Source organism: Lepisosteus platostomus, chromosome 11 (assembly GCF_059453375.1).
Source record: "Lepisosteus platostomus isolate fLepPlt1 chromosome 11, fLepPlt1.hap1, whole genome shotgun sequence".
NCBI classification, from domain to species: Eukaryota; Metazoa; Chordata; class Actinopteri; order Semionotiformes; family Lepisosteidae; genus Lepisosteus; species Lepisosteus platostomus.
The window spans coordinates 4,295,276-4,323,263 of NC_142621.1; the positions used below are offsets into that span (position 1 = coordinate 4,295,276).

Sequence of the window (27,988 nt, forward strand, 5' to 3'; positions counted from 1 at the left end):
CTGGGTTAAAAGAAGGAATAAACACTGATACCTTAATTGCACTAGATCCAGTGTTGAGACTGTTGGGGGTAAAAGCGAAGAAGCACTAGCACATGAGTAACAAAAAATGCTGATAAATATTAAAGCAAATAAAAATGGAACCTTTAATGTGGCCAAATTACATGGAGTAGTTCAACTTGAGTGTACTTGAAGAACCCACTCTGATATCATGTAGTGATGGCATTTCTGCTCCTCTTTTACCTTGCCTTTTTTACCTTACCTTTTACCTTGGTCCACCCATCCACGATCAGCAACTTTCTCCTGTTATCTGCAGGTCACAGTGAGCTGGAGTTCAATCCCGCAGGGATGGGACACAAAGAGTGGCAACACCCTGCACATGCAACAGGAGCGCATTAATTTACACGTGTATAACAGAGAACATGCAAACTCCCCCCCCCCCCAGAATGTGCCCCAGCCCACAATTGAACACAGTCTCCACTGCTGCCTGCTCTGAGCCCCTTTTCATTATTTGCTTTCCACTCACTTGTCTGTAAGTTTTCTCTGTTCTGACCTCTGGAAAAGGGTTCTACCATTCTGAGAGTGATGAGCAGAACTCTGCTATTTGCTACACTTCTTTTTATTAACTGTCACACACTATTATGAAATGCAGGCATCTCTGTGATCATGCAGGACTGCGCCATTTGTTTCAGTAACATCAGGCACTGTTTGCATGAAGGACAAGCTCATAAGTGAGCACACTTCTGAGAATGTTTCATATTATCATCTGCTGTAGCTACTGCATCGTGATAAATGATGTTTAAAATATGTAACTGTGATAAAGGAGTGTTGCCTCTTACAGTAAAAATAGGTTTTCTCATTTTGTTTTAAACTGAGGCATATTTTCTTGGACACAGAAGGCGCCGATAGACCCAGTAATTGTGGTTTTGTAGGATGCTCATTTTCTGATCTTACCAGCCACTGGGAATGTGAGAAACATTCCAATGTGTGTAGGCTTTTCATTGATTTAGTTTTGCTGTTTCTGAGATCTCACAAAAGAAGAGAAAAATCAGAAGAGAGACAGACATGTATAACATATATACAGACATCCCACCCTCATTTTAAAGCAGACAGATGATAACTGGTGGTAAAAGGGTTATCAGTGTATACTAAATGGGATGATATAACATCATAGTGATGAAAGGTAATGATAGTCTCTGATGCATCTCTCTGCCTTAAGGGCTGTCGGACGATTGAGACCAATGTCCATGGTCTTTTTTTTAAATTCAGGATCTGAAAATATGAATTTTAATGGAAAATGTTTTTCATTGCCAAGAAAAGAGGATATGTGCCTGGAACTGAGCCTTGTGGGTAATAATTCAGCAAAAAATAGCTGAAGTTTAAACACATTGATGCATCTGGGCTTATGGGATTTTGTCACCTTTGACCCTTTGCGATTATTAGTTTTAAAGAACACAGTATCTCATCGAAAGGTAATATCTGCTTAAACTGGACCCTTCAATAAAAATGCACTGATGTGACTAGGGCAGTCAGTTTCAATAAATGCCATGACAGATGTATTACCTGTATTTGTTGCCAAATATTTTTTCCTGTTTCATTATTGTTTTCAGTTTGGATCATTTTCATAATTTCACCCGACCTGACATAGGGTGTTGAATTAATCTCTGGGCTTCTGCTAATTTCCTGAAGTGTCATTATAATGTGATGTTGATCAGCTTTTGCTTTTGTTGTCCTGTCTGTGAATCCGTCTAGATCACAAGGTCATCAGTGTGGTTTAGGACTGAGTTTACGGGGCTCCAGTCAGTTTGGAGATTGAACATGTGACAGAGGTCTCACACAGCGATCATGCGCTTTGCCTGCACTGTGGTAGACTCTTGTGATTTGCTGTATTAGCTGGGATCAGTGGGTAAGTTTGAGCCTAACAAGAGTTTAGGAGCCTGGCTGGGAATAGAAATAGGTCACCTGATGGTGCAGAGAAGTGGATTTATTGTATGTTATTGAGTAGAGTAGGTTATATCAAAGAGAAAAATAAAATAGAAGATCTTCTGGATTTTCCGTGCTTCTGCAGGGACTGTGTGAAAGGGAGGATGGTTTGTACTGTGGGAAGAATAAGAAGTGACAATATCTATTTCGGCAGAAGTACTGTGGGAATGACCAAAATGAGGAATGTGTGGGGTGTCGTGTGAAACACATTACATATTGCACCAGCTCTAAGGGTCCAGAGAGCTCATACTGAAGTGCCAACCTCCGTTTAGCATTGAATGAGTCAGAACAACTGATCTGTCATTGCCTCCTTTTTGTTCATAGCCTTTCTTATGTTCTTGCGAATTGTTGGACTTCACTTTTTTGTTACAGGATTTGACCAGGGGGTTAGAGTGTGGAAGATGTATCGCGTAAAATATTATGTGGCTGAAGACTATTGGGCGTTTCAGGTTAAAATTGCAGACAGAAGGTAACTGAGAGGTCGTGTTCAAAACCTTAACAGTGAACATCTGCTTAAGGAGTATCCTGAACAACTGGGTAGTGTGTTTTATGGGTTATTTAAATAGATGACTATGTAGTGGACACTCCATTACATCTCAGTTACTTGTAGAGTACCTAAGAAAGAACATACAAGTGTGGCAATGAGTTTTCGACAAGAAGCTTTGAGAAGATGGACACATTTTTCTTAGTTGAACCTCTTCAGTTTGCACATAGGAAGGACAGAATTACAGACGATTCAGTTCTTACACTTCCTCGCTGGGCATGTTCTCATTCCAAGAAGCTTGGGTGGCGTTTTCAGACTTTTCAGGTCTCCATGGGCTCCATTCAAGCTCATCACAGGTCATGTTTGTTGTGACAGATAGGCTCTAATCTGTTAGGTCAATGGTACAGTATGTCCTCCAAGGTTAAGGTCATCTCCAGAGGAGTTCCTCAGGGATTCCTCCGTGAAGGTGACGTTAGATACTGTAACGAAGCGTTCTTTCCGGACCCCACGCAGACGACACAATCCGGGGATGAGTGAGGAAAACACGGGGAAAAAAGCATGCAGGAGTCGGGAATGAAAACAGGGGGCGTGCCCATAGTGCGCAGGTGTTCTGGGGGGCGAGTCCGGGGCAAACAATCCAAAACAGAGTCCAAAGAGAAATCTAAGAGGAAGGAAAAAAGATCCACAGCCGGGTGCTCCATCTGAGACAAAGACAAACAGGATTAAAAACCGGAGCGGGATCCGGTGGAGGGTCGGGGGGGGGGGGGGAGGGGGAACAGGACCAGGCGCTCTGATCCTGGACTCGCTTGGTACGGGAACCAATGCAGAGCCCGGAACAGAGTGAGCGTCTGGCTTTTAAGGTGGGCTGGAAGGAGGCTGGAACAGGGAGCAGGTGTACAAAATCAAGTCCGAAGTGAAAGAGCCGGAGCGCCCTTAAGGGGGGGGGATACAATCGTGACAGATACAGATGACTGTAGGAGAACTAGTCCTGAAAGTCTTACCAGGCAATATTCTAGTACTGAAGACATATCGGACACTGGGGAAACATTTCAAGGAGAAGTTGCAAACTTTGCTGTGGTGTCATGATAATTGGCTGGACGGAGCAGAAGATCCAAGGATGATTTGGCATTTGATTTAGGAAGAACAAAATATGCAGTCAGTTTCCTAATTATGTATCGTCTGCTGGTTGAAAGTCTAGGTGAATATAAATAACTAGGCATTATAATACAATGCAAACATGTCTGAGGTGCAAACAGTGCCTTGTTATTTTAGAAATGACAACATTGTATGTTCTTCCAATTCTGCTGACAGCTGAATGTCAATCAGGATGTCAATAAGCATTTTATAGGTGCTTCAACTAACCTTTAGTATTCTAGCCTGGTTTGGTGGTCTCAGTGTTGGGAATAAAAATGCTGAACAAGACAGTGAATCAGAGTAGCAAGACTGACAGACCTAAGCAGGAAAATCTCAATTGTTTGGTTTTAGGATCAAATTTGAAAGATGGGAAGGTGTTTTTTAAAAGAGAAATTTCTTGAGTGTAGTTTGCTGACCTTAGGATGTAGATTTCAGGGTTTGCCTCTGAAAACCAGTTTTTTTGTACTACTTCCACAAGGAGGTTGAACGCTTCATGTTTATTTATGTTTCTAATGTGTGTATGTCACTAATGGCATCACGCCTGGAGGTCCCTTAAGTGGAAATAAACAGTTATTTGATTTCAAACAATGAACACCCTTGCAGTTTGGGGTGAAATGTGAGAGCAGTAGCCAAAGTGAATTATGGTATGGACATTATTTAGCCACCAAAGTATAGTCGAGCTACAGGAAACAGAACTGTCTTCCAATAACTCTATAAAATAACTAAAAAATCAGAGTTAGTGCATAGGATTTTGTATGTAGAACTGTTGAATGTAACCGGAAACCAAGGCAATGCTCTGATGATGATGATGATTATAATTACTGATGAGATTGATACATTGATCCTCTAACTCAACAGATGAAGAGGCAAGGCAGATCAAGGGGTAGGCAAAGCCTTCTGCAGAGGGGTGAAACCTCTGTGTCCAAGACCATGCAGACACCCTGACATTCCCACAGAGAGCCCTGCCTTTCAAGGCTCAAAGACTTCATCCCCAAGATCCTACTTGACATGAATAATTGCGATCTAGAAAATGAAAGGAAGCCGGCCTAGTTAAAGACGAGGGGATTTTCAAAGTCTCTCAGGAAGAAGAAGCAGGTTGTTAGAGTTAACACATCTTATTAAAAATTCTGAAGGCAGAGCTCCTTCCTGCTCCTTCCTGCTTTTTATGTTTTAAGCCGAATAATCAACATTCAATGTTGCTTTTGTTGTTCTACTCAATTAAGCTGTACAAGAACAGGGGGAGTATTGGTGTTAAATATAGACTTAATAATAGTGTTCCATTTTTAAAATGGATTTGAGTTCTTCTTGAGAATTGTTTCTAGGCATTTTTTCGTGTTATGCTTTTTGTCTTTTTATTCATCGCCCTAGCGCTCATTAGAAGCTGAAATTGACACTCAAAAACTGCTCCCACTGAGATGAAGTCCTCAGAATCCATACGTAATAACTACGTGCATGGAATAAAATGATCAGTGTTTTATTGCGAGTGGAAATATGTGGTAGCTGCAGTATTTTATACCGCTTAAGAGAAAGCAATCTTGTTTTTAGGTTTTATTTTTCTGAATTATATCCATATAGCCATTATAGATGAAATGGTGTATGTAATGAATTTTGAATCCTAACCTGCCTGAAACGGAAAAGAATGATTGTTTTCTTTCAATTCCAGGGCTTATCAGCATGGTATACAGCTCTGCTTGTGAGCTATAAAGATATTAGCATTGGCTGTTGTAAAAGACTGAATTATGAACGTACCATGTGTTTCAGTTTCTTAATTAGAGTGATGGTGCTAAAAGCATACAAAGCATATTCATGTCATAATCGTGTCATATTTGATTACGTCTTACTACTTACTACTATTGCGACATTTCCAGCACTGTAACACTTCTGATGACTATACAACATCCACTGAACAGCAAAGAGGGGATATAAGTCAGATAATCCGTGTGCTGGAGTGTATTAATTCATCACCTCTTCCTTGACCTCCACCTAGTTTGTGTGCTAAGGGCAGAGGCAGCTACATTGACCTCTGCCCCCTGGCCAGTGGTCAGTCATGCTGGACACCTGTACTGTAATTTACCTAACAGGCAGTGGCACCACAAGTAGTGCAGCAAGATCAAGTTGTTCTGTGTATCAGAATAATTCAATTCTAACAATACTGTTAGCAGAGCTTTAGAAAGTAACAGACCTATGAATCACAAAGTGACAAAAGAAGTCTGTTATGCCAAATGGTGTTAAAGACTGTAAAAATGTATTTTTTGCTGTACAAATGACATTTGCCTGTTGTCTTCAGGTACTGTACTGATGTGGTCTGCTGTGTGATCTTTGTCGTCATCATCCTGGGCTACATTGCTCTGGGAACTGTGGGTAAGTAATGGAATTGCAGTGGGTTACATCATACAGTCTCTCATGACCTCACTCTCTTGCTGTTGTTTTACATAGTGATTGGGAGTCCATTTTCAGTCACTTTCTGATCTCAACCACATCTGAGCTTTTTTTCCTTTTCCCTGTGACTCACAAGTGGTAACACATAAGAATCTCCTGGGAGTCATTTGCATGATTCTTGGAGTTCTAACTATTTTTTTTCCCCAAAAAGATTTGGTTGCATCTCAGATCTGATGTTTTACATACATAGCTAAATTAGGACCTTTACAAATGTTTTGACTAACAGTTATTTTTAAGTTATCATCCTGGAATTATGCTTGACTTAAATTGCTTTGTCAATTAAATTACATTGCATAGCATCAGGCTATCTGCTTTTATTATTTGATAAATTCAGTTTAGGCAGTGCATTAGCTGAATTAAATTCAGCCATATCACAGTATGAGTCCCAGGGAACTTGGAAACACATCATACATCTAAAAATTGTCTAACTCCCACGATGTTGTCGAGATTAATAATATTCTGGTAAACACTGTTGTGGTTTGTTTATGCAGAGTACTCAACTTCCTGTGATAAGACCACATTTGCATAATTTTGATCTGTGATAAAATCTTGATGCAATTTTTTTGATCTTGAAAAAATGTCTTAACTGTGCTAGTGTTTGCTGTTATGTTTTGTAACCACTCTATTGTTGAATAGAAGATCGATGCTTATATAACCTCTGCTCAGGTGCCTAATGGTAAACTTAGAAGGTTTTATGTACTGTATGGATCCAATTCTCTATAAAGGTTCGTGCATTTGTAAATTTATGAGCAGGACATTTGTTTTACTGTCTGAGTGGGGGCTAATTGAACTGGAAAGCCAAATTAGGTATTTTATGTCCCTCTTTCTCTAATTCTACAATGCTCCGCTGTGCGTGTAAACCAACACAACCCACATTTTGCAAATGTTTAACTGATCTGGTCGGATCTCAGTGCAAAATAGTGTGTACTGGTATCGTCATCTACTGTATGTGGGCGTTTCAGAAATGCGTATGTCCAGTGGGCAGAGATCTCTGAAAAAGCACTGCTAAGACGTGGGTGTTTTCAGTCACACGAGAATGAAGGATCATCGGTTTGAAAATTAAAGTAGATCCAAGTCATTTCCATTGATTGAACTCAAGCGCAAAATTAACCTAGGTTAAACAAGAAGAATATACAACACACATGGAAGGCTATCGGAGGTTTGAGCCATAAGAAGGACTGTAGTGCGCCAATGTGTGGAATGCTCTTTTCTCTCTTTTAACAACACACGTTCGCTTAAAAAAAAAACTTTGGGAAGCAGATAAAACAGCATGACATACAGTACATGCCAAACCAATCTGGTACTGCACTCCAAAATTCCTCGACAGTACAAATGAGCAAGAAGGATCAAAAAAGAAAAAAGAGGAGCTGCTGTGCTGGAGTCTCCTAGACTTGTGGTTAATTGCATAGATGCAGCGTGTCCCCCTTCTATCTGCTGGGAGGGTCCCTTAATATTTTATATCCAAAACTCAGTAAGGCATAACTTCCCACTGCCTTCCTCCCCCAGATCAAAGGAGCTTTCAACCCAGCTCTTTCATTTAGAGGTCCTTATGGAGAAAGCCATGTATGATGAATGAAAAGACTGATGCGCGGTGCATTTATCCTGGAAAACGCTCGGAGCCCTGCTTGTGCTGTACAGCACCGCTCTGTTTGAGAAGGGGGTGCAGGTGGCTCTACAGCCGACAACCAGTCATTCCGTATACTGTAAACAGGCGCCGTCCTTCGGATGAGACGTAAAACCGAGGTCCTGACTCTCTGTGGTCATTAAAAATCCCCAAATTTCCCATTGGCCCTCACCTCCTAATAATCCCCCTCTATGAATTGGCTACATTACTCTGCTCTCCTCCCCACTGAGAGCTGATGTGTGGGGAGCGTTCTGGCGCACTATGGCTGCCGTCGCATCATCCAGGTGGGGGCTGCACATTGTTGGTGGTGCAGGGGAGTCCCCATTACCTGTAAAGCGCTTTGAGTGGAATGTCCAGAAAAGCGCTATATAAGTGTAAGCAATTATTATTATTATTATTATTATTATTATTATTATTATTCTGTAGCATGGGGATCTGAAGCACTGCCGAGAGGTTCTGCAGGCTGCAATCTGCCATTTGGCTTTGCGAGAGCCCCGGTCTCTAGATGTTACGTAACAAGGGGAGAACACAACACAGCACGCGCTGCTCAGACCATATTCCCCGCTGGCGGCTGGGCTGTCGGTCCACTCTTCTCCGCCACTGGTGATTGTGTGTGAGATGCAAACGATGGCTTGGGCTGCAGTGTAGCGGGTGCGAAACCGCCACAATCACCGTCTTTTCTCTGCGTTGTGTTGGGATTGTGATGTGACCGCGCGAGTAACCCGGACCAGCGGGAAAGCGCTATACAGGAAAGTAAAACTCATGTGAAACAGATCCATCCACAGGTTCTTCTTATTACAGCAGTCAACCAGAAGAGCTTTTTTAACACCTGTCCCACACATACCACTAATTTGACAGCGGGTCCAATTTCTACTATGCCACAGGGGCAATAACTACAACTATTAAAATTAACATCCACCCCCATAGTCACTTATATAGTACATTCACTAATTCCAATTATATGTTCTTCCCACCCCTACAGGGAAACCTATAGTGGATCCTTTCCTTCCCTGCCAGGGACACTCTCCTTCACAACAAACCCGTTACACTGGTGTACTTCCTATTAAAGATGCCTTTGGCTGATGTGCAACGGAGCACACTGAGAGATTTATCTATCTGGCGGTGGGCGGCATACTCTGCCCCCAGTGCTCTCTTTGAAGGCACTTCAGCTTATGAAGAACTGGATTATATTCCATAAATAAAACTGTTTGGTTAGACATTTTTAACATTAAAATATGTTCTCGGGGAAAAATCTCATTAAAAGTTTGGAAACTAAAGTTGTGTTTAATAGGCAGTCCTGGACTCGATTTGTGCCCCTAATTTCGTGTTGAACTGGGAAACGCACATCCTGCTGCTGCAGGTCTTGCGCTGTTTTGTTTTTCCTGCCAGGCTGCCCTCACGCTCAGCTCACCATCTTGGAGGAGTTGGTGTTGTGGCGTCTTTGTGCTCCGAGCCTGTCTGTCGTTTAGGACCAGCAGGCACGAGATCTGGCCACTCAACGCAGGCCCAAGCTTCAGACAGAGTGGTCCAGGTCAATTCATGCACACGGGTTAATCAAACTGCTCTGAATTGTGGGATGTTGCCAGAAATGACACTTTATTCCTCACACAGTGCTGAGAATGAAACTGACAGCATTTCTGAGACAACAGCTGAAGCCATCACTAGTAGGCAGTACCCATACAGTATATAAATATACTGTGCTATTTATTTTTCTCACTACGAATAAGTTTTGCTCCTGAGCTTCCCCTAACTTTGATGCATTCCTAGACTTTTCTGAAATCAAGGTTTACCTTTGTGGGCATATTCTCCCGATGTAATATTTTCTGCTCTGAAACAACAAGGGGGTTATTTCACTGTAATTGCTGTGCACTAAGGGCACTTAATGGCGAAACAAAGATGAAACAAGTCTGCATAGTTTTTGACAGTTTGGAATGACCTCAGTCCATTAAAAGAGCCCCTACCTCCTCCCCCAGACAAAACAAATGAAGTCAACAGTGATATCATAGCCTTTCTTACTCAGACAACCCTCTGAGATTTGTATGCTGTCTATACAGCTTACTCATAGACAGATGAGCCTGTCCAGCAAGCTTTTTAAGTTATTGCAAAAAGAAGGCTGATGATATACAGAGAGAAAGACACCACAGTTCCAGTGAGATGACATTCATCACCCCCTCCCATTTTGGTGCCTAAAACAAAGTTTGCTCCTTCATCATTACACACTTCGTAATTGGGTTATAGTCTTCACGTCTCATGGTGACAGGAAAGTGAGTTCTTTGTGGAGAGAAAACTCTCTTATAATGCATCATAGAATGAGAAAGAGCTGTCCAAATGTTTCTAAATCCTTTTCAAGGAAATTTGTCAAATAAAATTGTCTGCTGCTGCACCTATTGTACCACATTTTCTGAAATTAAAGAGAAGGGTTATGGCTTAAATGTCAGTAAATAAACCAAACAGTTCATTTATTCTTGATTTTGAAACCCTTTTGTTCTGATATTACAGGGGAAAATGTGCCTTCTGCAGTGTAAAAAAAGGTAGTGAACCGATTTGAACCCAGATTTCAGATGTTTAATTTTTATGAGAGAAGAGTGATCCTCTTCCTTGAAAATGTTTTTGAACGTGAATTTTATTGCACAGCTTCATTAGAGCTAATTACTTAAAATATGTTTTATTGTTCCTAGAACTGTTCATAGTTTATGAAGTGTCGGAGTATCACAGAAGCATTGAAATGCGTCCAAAGAATTTCCCAGAGTCATACTGGATCACAGAAACCGATAGGAATCATGCATCTGGATCTGGAGTACTGGGCTAATGTGATATAATTAGAGATATCTGCGAGAGAGATATCCTGCAAAAATCAGAGTAGTAAGAATAATGCTCTTTATGCCCCTCATCTTTTCTAACCCTGAGTGGAGACAGCTCTCTCGGAGCTCTCCCAGCGTATTAATGCTGTGATCCATGACGGTTTCCAGTTTCGTTCGCCCCCCCCCCCCCACCTCGGCCCTGATCAGTCTGAACTCACGCTAGCGGTGATGTCATCCCCGGCGCCGACAGTCCTGCCTGTGCGTTGTCCAGTGGCTTGTATGAGAGGTCAAAGGTTAAAATAAGACGGAACTAAAAGTGCTGTTGCCTTCACGAAGAAGCACCATCCTTGATCCTGTTTGATGCAGATGGCAAATAGATTGGAGCTACATGAATAATAATCAATAATAAACCTCCTTCTTTGTTGTAGCCTGGATTCACGGAGACCCAAGGAAAGTGGTGTACCCCACTGACAGCTATGGGCAGTTCTGTGGCCAACAAGGCACTCCAAACACGTACGTACTCCAGTCTGTTTTGGAACAGCTTTAATTTTGCCAGTGATAAGTCAGCCTTTCAGCATGTTCCTTAGCAGGTGTCTCGCCTCTCCAGAAGCTTCTACTTGTCAGTAAGACTGTAGTTTATACAGTAAATGATCAAGTTACGGTATGTGCTCAGCAAAATGTCATGGGTTCTACTCTTAATATTACCTGATGCATCGCTGAATGTTTTCAGACCACTCTCTGTCTTTCTTTCTGCTTTCCTTTGCACAATGTGATCTTCTGACAGGAACAATGCTTTTGTTATCCAGTTAGTAATGTATGAGGTAAACCCAATTAAAGAAATGGGAACCATTTCATTTATCTGATATCCTTTTCACTCACAGACACACCACTGCCGTTACCATCTACACGTCTTTTTATTTAGTTATATGCATTTATATAAAAGAACATGTCCTAAAGTCCCATTGGGCCAGCGCTTATCTTGGTGTCCGTAGTGTTAAGCAAACACAGAGCACATGGTCCCCATTCATATGGCAGGTTGCACTGGAGCAAATGGGATAAAGTACCTCACTCAAGGTGCAACAGCAGTGTCTGCAGCAGGGACATGAACCCCCAGCCCACCAGTTATGCCTCCAGAGAATTACCCACTACCCTACCCTGCCCCCAGATAAAAAGCTAAAAGCTATTGCAAAGTAAGCACAACAGTGTAACAACATACTAACATGCCCATGCATTCTGACACTGCTTCTTTCAATTAAGGGTCACTGGGATGCCAGAGCCTATCCCAGAATGCAGTGGGTGCAAGGCAGGGTACACCTTGGACAGGACACCAGTCCATCACAGGGCAGACACACTCACACCAGGGACAGTTTTCCCAGGCCCAGAACTGAGCCCAGGCCCACAGTGCAGCAAGGCAGCAGTGTGTTGCCCCCCAGTACTCCAAGCTCATGGGCCATGTAGAAACCCTGTGGAAGAAACATGTGGACTTCACATTTCCTCTGGAAATATTCTGGAGATTTTATTTAGAAATTACTAGGCACGTTTTAAATACGTCTCCCCCCTCAGCTCCCCCCTCAAACATATATTTCCTGGGTAATTACCTTGAAACCAGTCTCATTATTTTGATGAATACCTTTGTCCCACATTAATGAGACAGGGCTGGGCCGACATTCCTTTAGATCAAAAAGAAGTGCTGGAGAAAATATTGAGCCAATTAATTACAGAACGGGCTCTTGCATGGATCAGGGACCAGGGAGGAGTTTATTTATTTAATTTGGTCTGGCGGAGGTTGTGCTGGGGCGGCGCGTGTCAGAAAGCTCAAGCCGAGAGCGTCAGTGGACTCCAGTTACCCTTCCTGCTTGATCTCCTCCTCCTCCTGTCCTTCACAAAGCACCAGGGAGCCTCTCCAGTCCGAGTGTCAGGAGCCAAAACCCACCCACCACTACCCTGCCCAGCAAACTGAGAACTTCAATCTTGGATAACTCACGCATCTCAGGGTAGTCCTTCAGGTGCTTACACTGGAGTTGGGAAGGAAGGGAAGAGGGAAATGTGAGAGCCCATGATTTGAGAGTCCAAATGCAGAGGTGCTGTTCAGAAAGCTGCAGTATGAGCTGATAGCCGTATCCCCCTGCAACTCACAGCTGGCAACCCACACTGCTTTGGCTTTAATAATCTGACACTGGGGTATTTGCCGTAAGGTTCCTACTTTGACCAGTGATCACCATACGGTCCCTAGAAGTTCTGAGTTTTTCTAATTGATTGTAAAGTATTTAGGGACGCTAGAAAGAGCCGCATTTTTTCATTCATCCATTCTTAAGTTACAGGGCTCATGCCCACGGCAATAAAACTTTACTGTGCGTTTCAGGTATACGGCTGAAAATGAATACATCAGCCTAAAAGTGCGCTGACCTCTTAATTATAACTTTGTGTGAAAAGACATATACCATTTTCCCCCATCTGCAAGGCAAGTAGATTGTGGTACGGATTTGTAAGCATTTTTAAGAACTCTGTTCTTTACTGACACCTGTTGGTCAGATATGACAGAAACAGTTGTTTTACATATTGCCTCTAAACATACTGAATTTAAAATAAGAATGGAGCTGACGTTTCCCTAGAGACCGTATAAAAATTATTTAATCTGATTTGTATGTTAAGCCCATCTACTGGTATGCTAGATTATGTAACCAACTGTTGCGAAACCAAAAATTTCATTTCCAATTTGATGCATCTTGGAAGAATATTAAAGATTACAAAACACTCCCTATAATAAGCAAACAAGTTTTCAACTAAAGTGGAGATGGGTGGAATCATGCCCGAGGGCAAGATTATGTATTTTGTGGAGGATCTAAGTGGACCAGAATCCGCTCAATAGTTTTTCTTTTTTCTTCCGGAACAGAAAAAAAGCCATATTGTTCTACTTCAACATTTTGAAATGTGCCAGTCCTGCTGTCCTAATCAATTTACAGTGCCCGACCACACAGGTAAGAGAGGTCTCCTGCTTTTAGCCATTTAACATCCTGCTCACACATTTGAAACTCCCGAGCTCTTAAAACATCAGCAAGGAGACAATGTAGTACATCACTGCATGTTTAAGTCATCAATCTGCTTTTTAGTAAGTATTTCTAAAAGCTGGAACGTGAGGTACATTTATTAGTCTTTTAGGAATTTTAGTGTGCTATTCCCAGTTTTAGAGGTTGCTTTTCAGGATGTTTTTTTCATGTCATATGAAGAGAGATCACTAGGTACAAGTAAATTGAGGCTTGTAATGGGTTTTATCAAATGCCTTGTTTTCTTCTTGCTATGCAGACCCTTTACTCAAGTCTGTAGATGCACTGTGCTGTATAACAATATAGGAGCAGGGGTTGCTTTGTTCTCTATGTAGATGCCTTGCTCAGTATGCTATAGATTTTCTTTTATGCTATGATTTTTAATTGCATGTGCTGTGATCAATATTGAGCTACAGACCTTTCTGCAGTACTATACTTTCATGAAAGCTAATGAACATAAAACCATACGGCTTGAACTGCTGACTGGCGACAATTACCCAACAGTGCTGACAGTGCTCCAGCTTCAGTGCTCGAATAGATTGTGACCTTATAGTGAAAGGTCCTGAGCTACCTAGATATTGTTGAAAGACAAGCGTACCATGGTCTTTCTCTCTTTTCAATGGTACAATTTAACTGCCTCCTGCCAACTGTAATAATTATAAAAACAAATGGTTATGTAAGACACTGCTGCAACATGTGGATGGAAAGAGATGAATGAATCTTTTTTCAGATTATATTAAATAATAATTATGCCTGTATTAAAACTAAAATCTTTTTTTTCCTTAGCTGTGTGTTACCAAGTGCCCTGACAGGTTTGCCACCTACCTAGACATGCAGTATGCCTACAGATACAATAAGAGCTACTGGGAGTACTACCGGCAGTTCTGCAAGCCAGGATTCGACAATCCCAGGAAGGTACAGACAGACACCTTCCTCCTCGCATGCCTTGCACTGCAGCAGAAAGCAAAGCCTGCCCTCACTGACACTTCCTGGTGCTTTGCTGGAAGCATCACCATTTGTTTTGTTTTTTAAAAACCTGACCCTTGTCGCGCCTGAAAGATCCCAAGATCCAGACTGGATGTTTTGGGAGGTCGGTCCAGCCCAGTGACGCTTCCGTCAGTCGTGGTGAACGAGTAGGCAGGAAATGTGTTTGATAAAAGATTTTTAAAAAGTTTCAGGTCAGCAGTGAAGTGACCAGCTGGAGAGCTGGTAATGTGCGTTTCTGATGCAGAACAGGAAGTGGACAGAGCAAGAAATCGTTATGGATTCCTCCATAACAGAGTGTTTTAAATTCTGATCATGAATTGAATATTTCCACACGGGAATTGTGGTTCCTTCTGGGCATATCTCTTTTTAAGTGTTTAAATTCTGTCATTGGGATTTTTAAAAAATGTACTCGCAGAAGACACAATCACCTGGGAGTCATCTCCAGAAAAAACCTACTGGTTTTATCAAAGCATTTTCCAAAGGGGAAAGAGAGCCCGCTTCACAGTGATATTCCCATTTCTGTAACTGCTGGCAGACACAAGATTGCTCACAGCACTTAATGCAAGCTGTCAGTCATCAGACAAGAAGCAGGATCTTTTTGCTTAAGTGACTGAGGTTTGAGGTTTGTTTCTTCAGAGCATTCTGCATTGAAGACATTTTCAATTTTGTGCACTTCAGAAAGCTTTCATGGTTTTTACCCAAACTTAAGTATCCCCTCATAAAGTAATTGTAATTGCTTATAGCGAAGTTCATCATTAAAAAGCTTCAACTGTTTTTTTAAAGCATTTTTAGCGACTAACAGCTGGGGTATTTGTTTTATGTGAGCCGTGAAAGAAGTTGAGAAAGGGGAACCTCGATTATAATGTGATTTTTGCTTTGAACGGGGGCTGTGAAAATGGAGGTTTAAGAGACATTCCACTACCCCTCAATTTACTGAAATCGAAGCTTTGTAGAAAAATGAATAAGCCATCCCTTGATGCTTATGAGGAGAGGGGTTTCTCATCAGCAGCGCTGTTGTTTTGTATGAGGCCTGCTGATTTAGTCCGGTGAAATGGTTTTATAACTAGGCTAAAAAAAAATAATTAAAAAAACCGAAATAAATTGGCCAGAAGAAAGCTCTCCGTGGTTCTTGGGCTGACTCATGCCCTCCCCAGGAGTGGAGAGTGACTGGGAGCTGGCACATCCTACGAGGATGTACTGGGCCCGATATAAACCACGGCAGACGACACTCGTGCGTGGGGGGGCGGGGTTGGACGGCGGACCCTGCGCCAGCTCTCCCACGCGTCCAGGAGGAAGTGGATGAGAAAGCGCGAGGGTGTCGTGCCACACCACGCGCGCACCGCTCCGCTCCGCTCCGGCACGCGCCGCCCGCGCTGGAGGCGCCCCTTCCGCGCGGGGAGGGGGCTTCCGGCTTCCCCTGCAGCGCGTCAGAGGAGGCCGGTGGGGAGAGCGTTCATTTCAGCCTCTGGTGGCGACAGTAAGGGAGAGTCCACCCTGTCAGTACAACACACCATATGTAGCCCGGCAAAGCAACAACGCTTCAAGAGCCCCGGCTGCTTTCTCCCCCTGACGTAGTAAAGAAAGAGCGCTAGTCATATTGCAGACGTTCATTGCTTTTTTGTTTTGCGCTTAGCTGCAGAGTAAGCGGCATTCATATTTTATGATGTTATTACTAAGAGAGAATGGAAGGAGGGGCAGCTTTTAAGGTGTATAAAACTGAGAAAATAATAATAATAATAATTGCTTACATTTATATAGCGCTTTTCTGGACACTCCACTCAAAGCGCTTTACAGGCAATGGGGATCCCCTCCACCACCACCAATGTGCACCAAGATGACGAGTGTTTCACAGTGTTTCACAGAGTTTCCAGCTGTCCATGTGCATATAGATGTGTAGTGTTGCTAAGGGGTATTGGAGGTACTAATTGAATTAAACTGTTATATTTGTTCGGTTACAAGGCAGGATAATTGAGCTTGATACAGAGATACCACAATGCTGAAAGAATGTACTTCATGTCTTTTCTGGGTTTACTAAATTAATTTTTAATGCTACATAATTTTCTTATACAGAAAAAAAAACTGAAAGAATGAGCTCTAATGTGTTATGAATAGCTTATTCAAAAGCAAGGTCCTTGTAATGTATCAGCAGGATGCTACAGTAGTATTTCATCAAAAACCTGTAGGTTTGAAAGAAAGGCAGATCTGCCTGTATTTTCCTTAAAAATTAATGAAAGTGTGTTAAGACGTTGTGGGACATATTTCACACTTCAGGCAAGACATTCAGCTTAAAGTTTTCAGCTGTAGAAATGTTTTCTTCCGATGTTCTGCTTTGAGGAAAGCAGGTCCCAGAGAGTCTTTAACATCCCCAACAGTATGGTTCTGCTTACCACACTGGTGGGAAGATGTCTGCCACAGTACAGGAATTAAATCTATTCAAGACGATCAATACAGCAGTTGAAGCTCACCCTTGAAAAAGTTTCACCAGTCGAAATGTTTTTTTCTTTTCTTCTGCTTTTCTACTTGTTCCTATTAAATCATTTCTAAAATAGTTTTTCAGATGAGAGACTCTTTTTAATTGTCCCGTTTAATTTCAGCCTGTTGGACAAGTATTACGAGATGAAGATTGTCCCTCAATGTTGGTTCCTAGCAGACCATGTAAGTATGAACTATAACACGTGTGTGTTAATAAATTACAATCTTATCAGGAAAAAAAAATAAATTAAAGATGGGGACACAGTATACCTTTTGTTCCCTAATGGAGAAAAATATAGTTTATCTCTAGGGGAAAGGTTTCATAATAGATGCACAAATATGTCTACGATAGCTGTTCAATCTCATTATTTAAATGTCAAATTCTCCTCATCTCAATTCCCAAATGCACCAGATTCAGCAATACAACCCAACCCACAGTACTTTAAGAGCAGTTCTTTTGGCAGAGACAGATAATTTTTTGTAAGAATTTTTCGCCAGTGTCAGATTGTAGGTGTAATGGTGCGTTTTCCTTAGAAGAAATTAAATCCCACGTTGAATATGAGTGGAGATTTTTTTTTATTCCACCATGAGTAGGCGAAGAAATGAAAACTGGGGAGCAGTGAGGTTAGGCGTGTGCTTGCTTTTAGCAACTGATGAATGATTTTGTCTGCTGCACTAAAAATATTAAAAAATGAAACAAATCAAAGTGGTTTCTCTCATGTTAACTGCTGTTCTGCAATGATGTTTTCTTGCTCAATGAATAAGCAGATGTTTGTAACACGCTTTTGTGAAAAAGCCTTACATAAGTAGAACATTTTTTTTTTTGCAGTGACTTTTGGGAGAAATACATTATTCCAAATGCTGATCACTCACAAACCAGTCTGAGTTTGGGACAATTTTTGGACAATAACTTTCCAGAAAACCCCAAAAAAACCAACATTCAGTCTTTGATCCACATAGTTATAGCTGAACTTGTTCCTAAGCTTTTCTTTCATGTAATGCAAAAATGTGACTTTTTGGTAGCGTATTGTCTGTATCTCCTGAATATGTCCTATGGTGGTTGTTGCAGTTCTTCAGCGGTGCTTTCCTGACTTCACTACCAGAAATGGGGTGCTGACTGTTGCCAACAAAACTATGTTCAAAGACGGACGAGGCCAAATGAGAAACGTGACTGACCTCCGAGAGGCCGCCAGGTAAGTCCAGCTCTTTTTAGGCACTTCCACACTGAGGTCAGGGTGCTGGATATAGGCTAGATACAGGCTAGATACAGGCCAGAGACCTGCTGGGGACGCGCTGGGGACACGATGGAGACGGGCTGGGGACACAGTGGAGACGGGCTGGGGACACAGTGGAGACAAGATGGAGACACAGTGGAGACACGATGGAGACAGGCTGGGGACACAGTGGAGACATGACGGAGACGGGCTGGGGACACAGTGGAGACATGATGGAGACGGGCTGGGGACACGATGGAGACCTACTGGAGACTATTATATAGTATAGTAAAAGCATCTCTTGCTAATCCTACGTAGGGGTGAAAAATAAACTAGTTCAGTGCTTTTTGCCTGGGGGGGCTCAAATGCAACATTTTTTTTATTTAGGTCATTATAAATCAATGAAATACTGTATGTGAAACAGAAAATTATTTGAAGACAAGTCTGTCCTATAGAAATGCCCTAAATTCAGATCAGTCCAACTACAATACCTCTATCACCTTCAATGCTTTGCACTGATATAGCTTCCTTGCTTCCAATTGATAGTGATTTTTCCTTGTATCTGCTTCACAATGGCCTCTGATGTTTGTCTTAAAGTATACAAGGTTCTATAAAATCGCTTCTATTATTCTATCAGCAGGACAGATATTAACCAGAAGCAAAATAAACTGTGATTGTTAGAGCGTGAGACAGTTTTTAATGCAGCCCTTGAGCTCGGCAATGTTGCCACATTTTTCCATTTCCTCAAAATATTCTTCCAGGCTATTCCTGCAGGCCTACCGCACTCTGCTGCGTGCATTCTGTTTAAAATCTGTACAAACAGGACATGCATGCTTGCGGCTGCCTCTGTCCCAGTTTTCACAACTTTAAATGAAGCTCCCCTGTGTTACTGTGAAGACCACATTTTTTTTTGTCTGACCTCACCTCTTCAGTGTAGACACACGCGAGAGCTATTATGGACTATAATGGAAAATATTGTTAAAAAACAAAAAAAGCACAGGTGTGTTATTTTGAGACAACTCTCTAAAGCTTTTTTTTCCTATCTACAATATCTGACACTCAATACTTTCCAACAGGTGTATTGCCCTGCTTTTCTTAGCTAATTTAAGGTCTGAATAAAGTTGTTTCTGTATAACCTACTATATAAAGAGAAGAACATATGGGTAACACCATGTGGAGTCTGGAGTTCCCTGGAAAACAAAATTACCAGAAGACCTAATAGATATTTTAAAAGCCTCATAACTCTAATAAATAGATACTTTACAAGTACTGTAAATATTATGTTGCCATCACTAATGTTTTGTGAAGTGTGTGTTTGACAATTACTCATTTCTGAAGCATTAAGCCTTGAGAAGAAACTGGGAATGAGACGTCCATGTTTATAAACATTTCTGATTTTCCCATAACTTCCACGCCAAAGGCTTTTACACCCATCTTTCTTGAGACCCCCCTGTGATGCACAATGTAAACCTATTTTTTATCATTGACCTGATGAAACATAAGTGGGGTGCTTTTCTTTTCTAGTCACGTTACAGCTGTTTGGCAGAGAGGTGAAAGGTCTCAAGTCATTTTTAACCTTTAACCATAATCCAGCGCTGAGCTGTCTGCTAACTAACCCTCCTGCTTTTTAGTCTGGTGTGACAGTGCCAGTCCTGCCTGATTCTCAGTGAATTGCCATCAGCATCTTTCACTGCCCAGATCACCTCCAGATTGACACAGTACACGGATATGCTAGATTTCTTTATGGATAGTATACAAACATAAGATTAGCTTTTTAAAAGAAAAAAAAATGTTCCTGAGTTATCTTTTATTACAGTGTGAGCCTTCTGCTGGTGTTGTGAAGGAATGTTGCTGTCTATTTTCATGAATAGTGATACGAGTAGGTCACAGCACAGAAAGGCCTCAGTCAGACATCTCTTGTCTTTGTTAACACTTGACTAACCTGAGTGACCTGCGGTGCTGGAGAAGAATATATCCCAAATTCTGAACACAGTACTGAAATATTGTTATCAATGTCTGCTGAAGGATTTCAGGCTTCAGTTTTACTTCTCTGGCTCTGTGCATTGTGTTTTGGGTCCATTACTATTACTCCCCTAAAAATAACTCGGCCAACAAGAGGTTCATTTTCAGCTCCTTCGTTTTTGAGGGCACTGTTCAGATTCTCGATCCTCTTTTGCATTGTTTAATGCAGAGCTGGGGTAAGTGTTGCAAATCAATAACCCCTTTTCTCGGAGAGCAGGGAACAGAGAGAGCAGAAGGCGGTTTAAAGTTCTTTATTCCCATTGAAAATCATCACATTTTAGTGGAAGCTCATTGATTGGATTCAACCTTTTATGTCGAATGTGTAGAAAGAGCAATATGGCTGAAAAGTGAACACAATAACAGGCGTGTGGGGTGAATTAGCAATGCCTTAGTGTTTTCAGAAGATGTTTCTAGAACCACTGCAGCTGCCACACACACTGTCACTATTTTCTCTGGGTCTACCGAGCAAGCACACTGTTTGATTGCTCTCGATGCCTCTGGTGTGTGTTCCTGTTGCATCTCTTCATGCAACAATTCTGGGAGGCTGAGCTCTTGAACAGCTGTCAGATAGAAGCTTTCTGGGCTTTTTTGGAAATGTATGAGCCCACCCTCTTCCTGAGACAAATCCTGTTATATTTATAGTGAAGAAAATCTAGAAAGGATAAGAAAAACCTCCCGTGAGAAAGCATTATGAGACAAAATTGCCGCTGCTCCTTGTTGTCACTATACTACTAATACATTAAATGTGTAGAATAAAAGCGGTTTATTGGGGCTGAACTCATTGCGCTTCATCCTAAGCCAAAAATTTTAACAGCCTTCTAATGAACTGCTTAGCTCAGCATAATGTGCAGCATTTTTCTTCTGAAATTGCCTTTTAAATCTGACATCCTGAATTCCAGTATCTATCATCTGCAGAGCGATAAACAGTCTTCTTGATGCCAGAGAAGTTGGGATGAAGATTTTCGAAGACTACGCCAGCTCATGGTTTTGGATTTTAATGTAAGTTATGCCACACACAGATGAATAACCTTAACAGTGAACATGAGTTGTGTGAGCTAGGTTGTAATAACATGATCTGTTCAGTTTTTCAGCTTGTTCAATCGATGAGGTCCTATGTAGAACAAATAAAAATGCCTACATTACTTCTGTGTTAGTCTCACTACACTGGCTTCCAGTGCTATGGAGAACTACATTCAGGTTCTGACTGCTAAGGCAGTTTTTGTATCAAAAAGTCCAAAGTGTCACTGATTGTGCTGTAACTGGGGAAAAAACACAGTACTGTGCAAGATGATAACGGTCACTGGTGTAAAAACATGGATCAGGCCAGATGACTCAGGAAACCTGTGTGCATGTGTGCGGTGTCTCCTCAGAGGCCTGTTCATCGCCATGGTGGTGAGCCTGGTCTTCATCCTGCTCCTGCGCTTCACTGCGGGGGTGCTTCTCTGGCTCATCATCTTCGGAGTCATTGGAGTTATCGGATACGGTCAGTCTGACTCTGACACAGCTCTGTGCCACAGCCGCCGCATGTTTTAACAACTCTAGATCGGGGGGTCATGGAGCTAATCATTTGCCTATTGCAGTTCTCTGTAGTTCCTGTTAAACTGATGTGTGGCAAAGGCGTGCAGATGAAATAGGCCCCCCTTCAAAATAAGATTCTCATCTTTTTGACAAGTACTGCCTTTTCTGAAAAAGAAATCTGTAGCTTGTAAACCACCTTTTGTCAAGGCATCTCAAAGCATTGCACAACTAATGCCTGGGGGAAAAACTGAATGTGGAAACAAGTTGCTCATTGCTGTCTCCCTCCTCAGCCTTGCTGGACCTGGTGTTAGTTTAGTAAGGGGGGAATAGGATCAGTGCCTTTTCTTTAGAGTTCCTGGCACCTTAGTCCGTTACTGTCGAGTACAGTAGATGTGTTGTATATGCAAATAAAGGGACAAGCTATCATGCCAATAACCAGTAATCCAGTGTATATATAGTCAGGAAAACCCCTGGTTTAAAACCCATATAGTCCTTACATCTAATGTTCTCATGTGCAACTGTAGCTGTTTCTCTGTAGACGTCGTGATCATTACGCCATGACTTTACTGTACATGAGTGCTGCTTGTCTCTTCATGGGTCGGTGTGAATGGGATGTAATTGCATGCAGGAATCTGGCACTGCTTCTGGGAGTACAACACCCTGAGAGGGAAGCCTGGCGCTGACGTTACCATCTCTGACATCGGCTTCCAGACAGACTTCACCGTCTACCTGAAACTCACCCAGTCCTGGCTCATTTTCAGTGAGTGTGCCAGAGACATACATCCGTGCGTGGAGCCTAAAGGCCTGTGTTCATTACTAAAATAAAGAAAATGGGCAGAATTGCACATAAAAACATTTAACCACAAGCAAAAATGTCACCTGTTTTCAATATTGTTAGGAATAGGGCAGTATCTGCTGACCTGCATTTCGTCTTTGAATATTATTTGAATAGTGTGTAGAGGAGAGAGAGATCCCTTAGTTCTTAATCAGACTAGTACCGTCTCATTACTGTCTAATGATAAACGTCTTGGGTTTTTAGCGTTCAAGGAACTCAGTGGGGTTTTGACTAAGACACACTTTGTTCTCACTTGTCATGCAAAGTGGTAACAAAAACTCAAAATACACAAAGGCTTTTGATCATAGTGGTTGGACAACTTAGTGGTACTAAGAAAACTCCAGCTCTCTCCGAGTGCGGGTTTGAGCTCTGCGCTCCAGACACCAGTAGTTTGAGGCGGGGTCGTGTTAGCAGACAAGTGGGTTGGGGTTTCCACCAGGAAATAGTGCCACTGGTGCAGAGTGGGCATTAATCAGCCAGGGTCTTCTGAGCTTTCAGGGAGAATGTGGGTCTCTGCAGGCTCACAGTGACATCAGGAAGTAACATGGAACTCCTCCCGTCAGCTCTAACTCTCACGTTAGTTTTGAATCCTGCGATTCCAAATTGCGCGGGCATACAGTAAAAATAAAGAACTTTTGTTTCCATGTTAAGATTTCTGGGAATTTCTGTTCATTCATATCTTTCAAACTGCATCTCTCCACAAAGACGGCTCTGTGTCCTGTTTGTTTCTCCTCTGCATTGTCTGTTTTGTTCAGACGGTCTGAGCAGGCCGAAGAAATCCTGTACTCCTTTCTTTCCACTGTGCCCGAAAGCTGAGGTCCAAACAGAGTGATAGGAAGGCCAGACAATGGCTTCAGCTGATGAAAGCGAAGCTCTTGATCTCCATTTCCCAGAGTGCCGCAGCACTGACAAGACCGAGCCTCGCAATGGAGCAGTTTTAATCCCTGCCAACCCAAGCCAGCAAATGATTTTTGTCTAATAAGCCGTTAGTTGCTGAGGGCTTGTCAATTTCAGGAGCCCCTGTCAAAAGGTTAATGAATCTGCTTTAGTCAAATAAGCAAGTGGTAAATCTCTTAATCGCTGTGACAACATCTGCTAAAGTGACAAGTCTCACAAAGAGGTTCTGAACAACCCCATAATTATCCCAGTCGTGTGGCCAAGACCAATATCAGAGAGCTGAACCCTGAAAGCTGTCTACCTAATAAGCAGTAAACTCTAGTGGGATAGGTAGTCACAAGGACGGACTGTGGCAGGATTGTTCATGTTACTGGTAGATGTGCACTTTAATGAACTGTCCACCCACACCGCACAGGGATATGACATCCCTGTATCTCAGACACGAGGCTTTTAAAAAATCATCCTGCTGTCTTTGAAGCACTGAGCCAGCTGTGTCTCTCCACTAAATAAACCTGCACTGAAAATAATCCCTTGCACAGAATCTGAATATTGTAGAGCACATCTGAATCCTGGGAGACTGCTCACTCTGAGAACTTTAGCCTTATTCATGGTTTTTTTTTTTGTGATATGAAGTGCCCTTCACCATGACTTAATATTCTCTCTTTCTTTTGTAGTGGTGTTTCTCTGCATCGTCGAAGTGATAATAATTTTGGTGCTAATATTCTTGAGGAACAGAGTCCGCATTGCAATTGCTTTGCTCAGAGAAGGAAGCAAGTAAGTTCTTTTCTCCACTTTTAGATGACAAGATTAACCTCATAAAAACTGAATCAGGCAAACGGAACATTTCTTATGCGCCTGCATGTCACATGCATTTTGCATAGGAGCATGGGTACTGCCTTTTGAATAAAGAACGGTTCACAAAGCCCAGTGTCCCTATTGTGATAGGAGGACCTTTTGCATTTGAAAATTGTATCTTATTTGACCCTGGGCTAGAAGTGAACTCTAGAATGGCTAGGTAACATTTGCTTACTCAAGTAATGGAAGTCTGTGATCCAGTTTAATACAGTATATCGCTGGCAGTTCACAGTGGTTCATCACAGTGTGGGGAAGGCCGCTAACTCAGTGCTTCTCCGTTACCTTCCAGGGCCATCGGATACATCATGTCGACTCTCTTCTATCCCATCATCACCTTATTCCTCATCGCTGTCTGCATCTCCTACTGGGCTGTTACAGCTGTGTATCCTCTTGCAGCCAGAGACACATGGCATTATGGTCCTTTTGTTGACTTACTGTATGTGCTATTCATTTTTTCAGCTCTCCTCTGATTCTACCGTGCCTTAATAGAACAACCCAAGAAGTGAGGGAGCGAGTCTGAGATGGTGCTCAGCATGAACAGGCACTCGAGAATTGATAGAAAGTGATTGGCGGGTTTTCTGAACAAGAGAAAGAGAATGCCGCTGTTTGAGGTGAAACTCATGGAGAAGCAGAGTGTGCAAATGTTTGTAAACTGGGGACTTACAGTAAATACGATGAGTGCAAGGCTGTCACCGGTAGATGGCGCTGTTTGATAAACTTTGATAGGCCAAACACATATAAAGTATAACTAAGACCTTTAGGATTGTTTTATATTTGTTTCCATTATAAGATGATCAGCTCTGTGCATGTCAGGTGCTGTTTCAGGCTTAAGTGTTGCATCTCTCTACTGCGGTATCTCACCTTGACCTGCGCTGTTCGAAGCTTCCTGGCCTCCTCAGGCGAGCCGGTCTACAAAGTGATGCCCGCACAACCCAACTGCATGTATGCCAACCTCACCTGTAACCCGGAAGTAAGTTTTTCACCTCTTTCCTCAGGTTTTGCTGCTGTCCCACTACAGGATATGGAGCCTATCCAATGTAAACCTCTATAGCAATTCCGGTCCTGGTGACCCTCACGCCTGTTGGCTTTATTTCTAGATGAGCCCTCCGTTACACAGTCAAGCCCTTAACGACTATAATAATAATTATAATAATTTGAACTGTTGTTCCCAGCTCTTAAACATGTTGGGGCTTAGTTGTGTTTTGTAAGTGAAATAAAGTCCCAAACTTGTTACTAGATACAAAATGCAAATATTCAGTTGAATCAACTTCCTAGATCAAGTCAGGCGTCAGGTGTTGTGGGTCAACAGGACCAGGACTGGGGGCCACTGGCCACTGGCCTGCTCTTACCAGGGACAGCAAACTGCTCTCGCTGGGCCCTGTCACTGGAGCCACAAGTGAGAGTGCCGCCCATGCAGTCTTGTCAATTACAGTTTTAGATAAGGAGGAGGAACAGACGGCATCATTCATTTGGGGGCACGAAAAGTGGGTGATGTCCTGTGATCCAGCTGCTCTTAATAGGGAGACAAACCTGAGCTTAAAGGACATGTACGATCCCTAATATTTCTCATAAAAACCGTACATTTTCCAAGAGATTTTCAAATTCAGTCTAAGTCCTTGATTCGTAGATTCCTCCTGCGGGCACACATCTCCCGGTATTACTGTGCCTGACAGGGTCTTTTCCACAGGGAGTCCTTGCTCTGTTCCGCGTCTTTCGATGGCAGCAGTTGGCACGGGCCCTAACCATACACATGCGTGTGTGTGTGTGTGCATGCGTGTGCTTGCATTCCAGATCTTCAATAAAACGAACGTCACCAAGGTGTGCCCGGGCTCACAGTGCACCTTTGCCTTCTACGGCGGCGAGAGCCTCTACCACAAGTACATCCTGGTGCTGCAGCTGTGCAACCTGCTGGTGTTCCTGTGGCTGGTGAACTTCGTCATCGCCCTGGGCCAGTGCACCCTCGCGGGCGCCTTCGCCTCCTACTACTGGGCCCTGAGGAAGCCAGCTGACATCCCGGCCTGCCCACTCTTCTCCTCCTTCGGCAGAGCAATAAGGTACCGCCTGCCCCACCCCTGCCAGCCATAGCGCCCAGACTTTACTGTAGAGCCAGCCAGAGTCCCCACGTGTCCGATGCAAAGCACAGCACACCTGCATTTGTTTGCTGGTGTAGGAGACACACCAGAAACCTGTTTCTAGCTCCTCTACCAGTTCCTCCCAGAGTACCGTTTTCCCCAACGCTGCCTTCCTTATTTGTCTTTTAAACCAACGCCTACAGCTTTATTCCGGTGCGTGCGTTTCTTCCCCCTAGCCATCCAAGCACGATAACCAAGGCTGAACCTGGCCTGGCCTGTGCTGGGATGGGAGACCTCCAGAAGTAAACAGTGTTGCCGCTGTGGGTGGGGGTGTTGGACCAGTAGGTGGCACTCTTACCTCAGGACCATCATTTCCAAATGTCCCAGTATGGTCGCTGGTCACACTGTGCTGCAGGAGCTGCTATACTTTGGATGAAGCTTGAAACCGAGATCCTCGCTGTTCGGTCTTTTGAGGTCCCACATGCAGCGATGTTAATCCTGGAATTCTGGGTAAATTGCACTTTGTATTTGAACAGTACAGCTGCCCTAAAGTTCCCCCTTAATTCAACTTCTGAAGCAGTTTCTCACATCTCCACCTGATCGGGCGTGTAGTGGGGCAGCTGGTGCAGAATGACTGCCACAAGTTACCCAGGTGGGGGGAGCACTTCAGTGACAGATGATAATAATGTGATAATGTTTCTTTATTAGCCCTATACAATTTCTTGCATTAGGAATTCGTCTTTTCGCATACCCCAGCTTTTCTCCATGGAGACAGAGACACACAGACAGGGAGAGAAGATATATCCATAGGATATGTTTGTGGATACCTGTATCTGAAGAGCTTTGAGAGCTCCTTTAGGATGAAAAGCGATAAATAAATACGAGGTATTATTGTTATTCAGATTTATTTTGTCCCAGCCATCTATCTCTGTTTCACTCATACTCTTTTCAGTGTTCCACTGTGAGACCATTCCCAGTTTCCTTTGTACAGCATGTCAGCCCCAGCTGCAGCAGAGGTTTGTGAGATACAGACTGGAGGGTAATGCAGGTGAAACCAGTGAGAAACAGCCCCCAGGTAAAAAGCTGGGGGGGTATCCAGACTAGAGTGCAAGCTCTTGAGTGCCCTCTTGTGTCCATGTGGTGAACTGTTCTTTGTCAGAGCCGTGGGCTGTGAGGATCATCGACGCAAAATAATAAGCGATCGATCCCTGTTTTTTTTTTATCGGATTTCCAGAAAAATGCTGAATGAAAATGCCCGTGGCAGGGTTACCCTTTGTGTTTCTACTCGAGCCGGCAAGTGTTAAGGCTGCATTTCTCAGCTGGTAAGCACCACAAGAGAGCTGGGCGCCTTCAGACACTTACAGGTGTGCTGTGTAATTTTGAAAAAGGCCACATAGCGGGGAAAAATAAAAAAAATGGGTAAAATCTTGTTTATACTTGCTACATAGAGTAGTTGTGTGGAGTAACCAAATTGGTGAACCAAACTGTTGTTTCCCCTTTGGTAGATAAACATAAGACAGAAAACTCGTTCTTAGGCTTGTGCAGGTGAAACTTTTGGAGGGGGCAAGTTATGTTCTTCAGGTTTGACTGACATGAAAAACAAAAACTGA

General features: G+C 42.7%; 1 protein-coding gene across 3 annotated transcripts in view; it reads left to right on the forward strand.

The window, feature by feature from the left end:
* slc44a5b (solute carrier family 44 member 5b) overlaps positions 1–27,988 on the forward strand; it is a 105,727-nt gene that overhangs the window by 65,528 nt on the left and 12,211 nt on the right. For all 3 annotated transcript variants that reach the window (XM_088597980.1, XM_088597978.1, XM_088597979.1), the window contains exons 3-15: positions 5,886–5,959; positions 10,891–10,975; positions 13,356–13,440; positions 14,293–14,421; positions 17,088–17,148; positions 18,035–18,158; positions 21,117–21,200; positions 21,572–21,684; positions 22,348–22,479; positions 24,126–24,225; positions 24,596–24,688; positions 25,189–25,276; positions 26,098–26,360. In XM_088597980.1, coding sequence (XP_088454106.1) covers positions 5,886–5,959; positions 10,891–10,975; positions 13,356–13,440; positions 14,293–14,421; positions 17,088–17,148; positions 18,035–18,158; positions 21,117–21,200; positions 21,572–21,684; positions 22,348–22,479; positions 24,126–24,225; positions 24,596–24,688; positions 25,189–25,276; positions 26,098–26,360 — 1,431 coding nt within the window. The remainder of the gene's footprint in view (positions 1–5,885; positions 5,960–10,890; positions 10,976–13,355; positions 13,441–14,292; positions 14,422–17,087; positions 17,149–18,034; positions 18,159–21,116; positions 21,201–21,571; positions 21,685–22,347; positions 22,480–24,125; positions 24,226–24,595; positions 24,689–25,188; positions 25,277–26,097; positions 26,361–27,988) is intronic.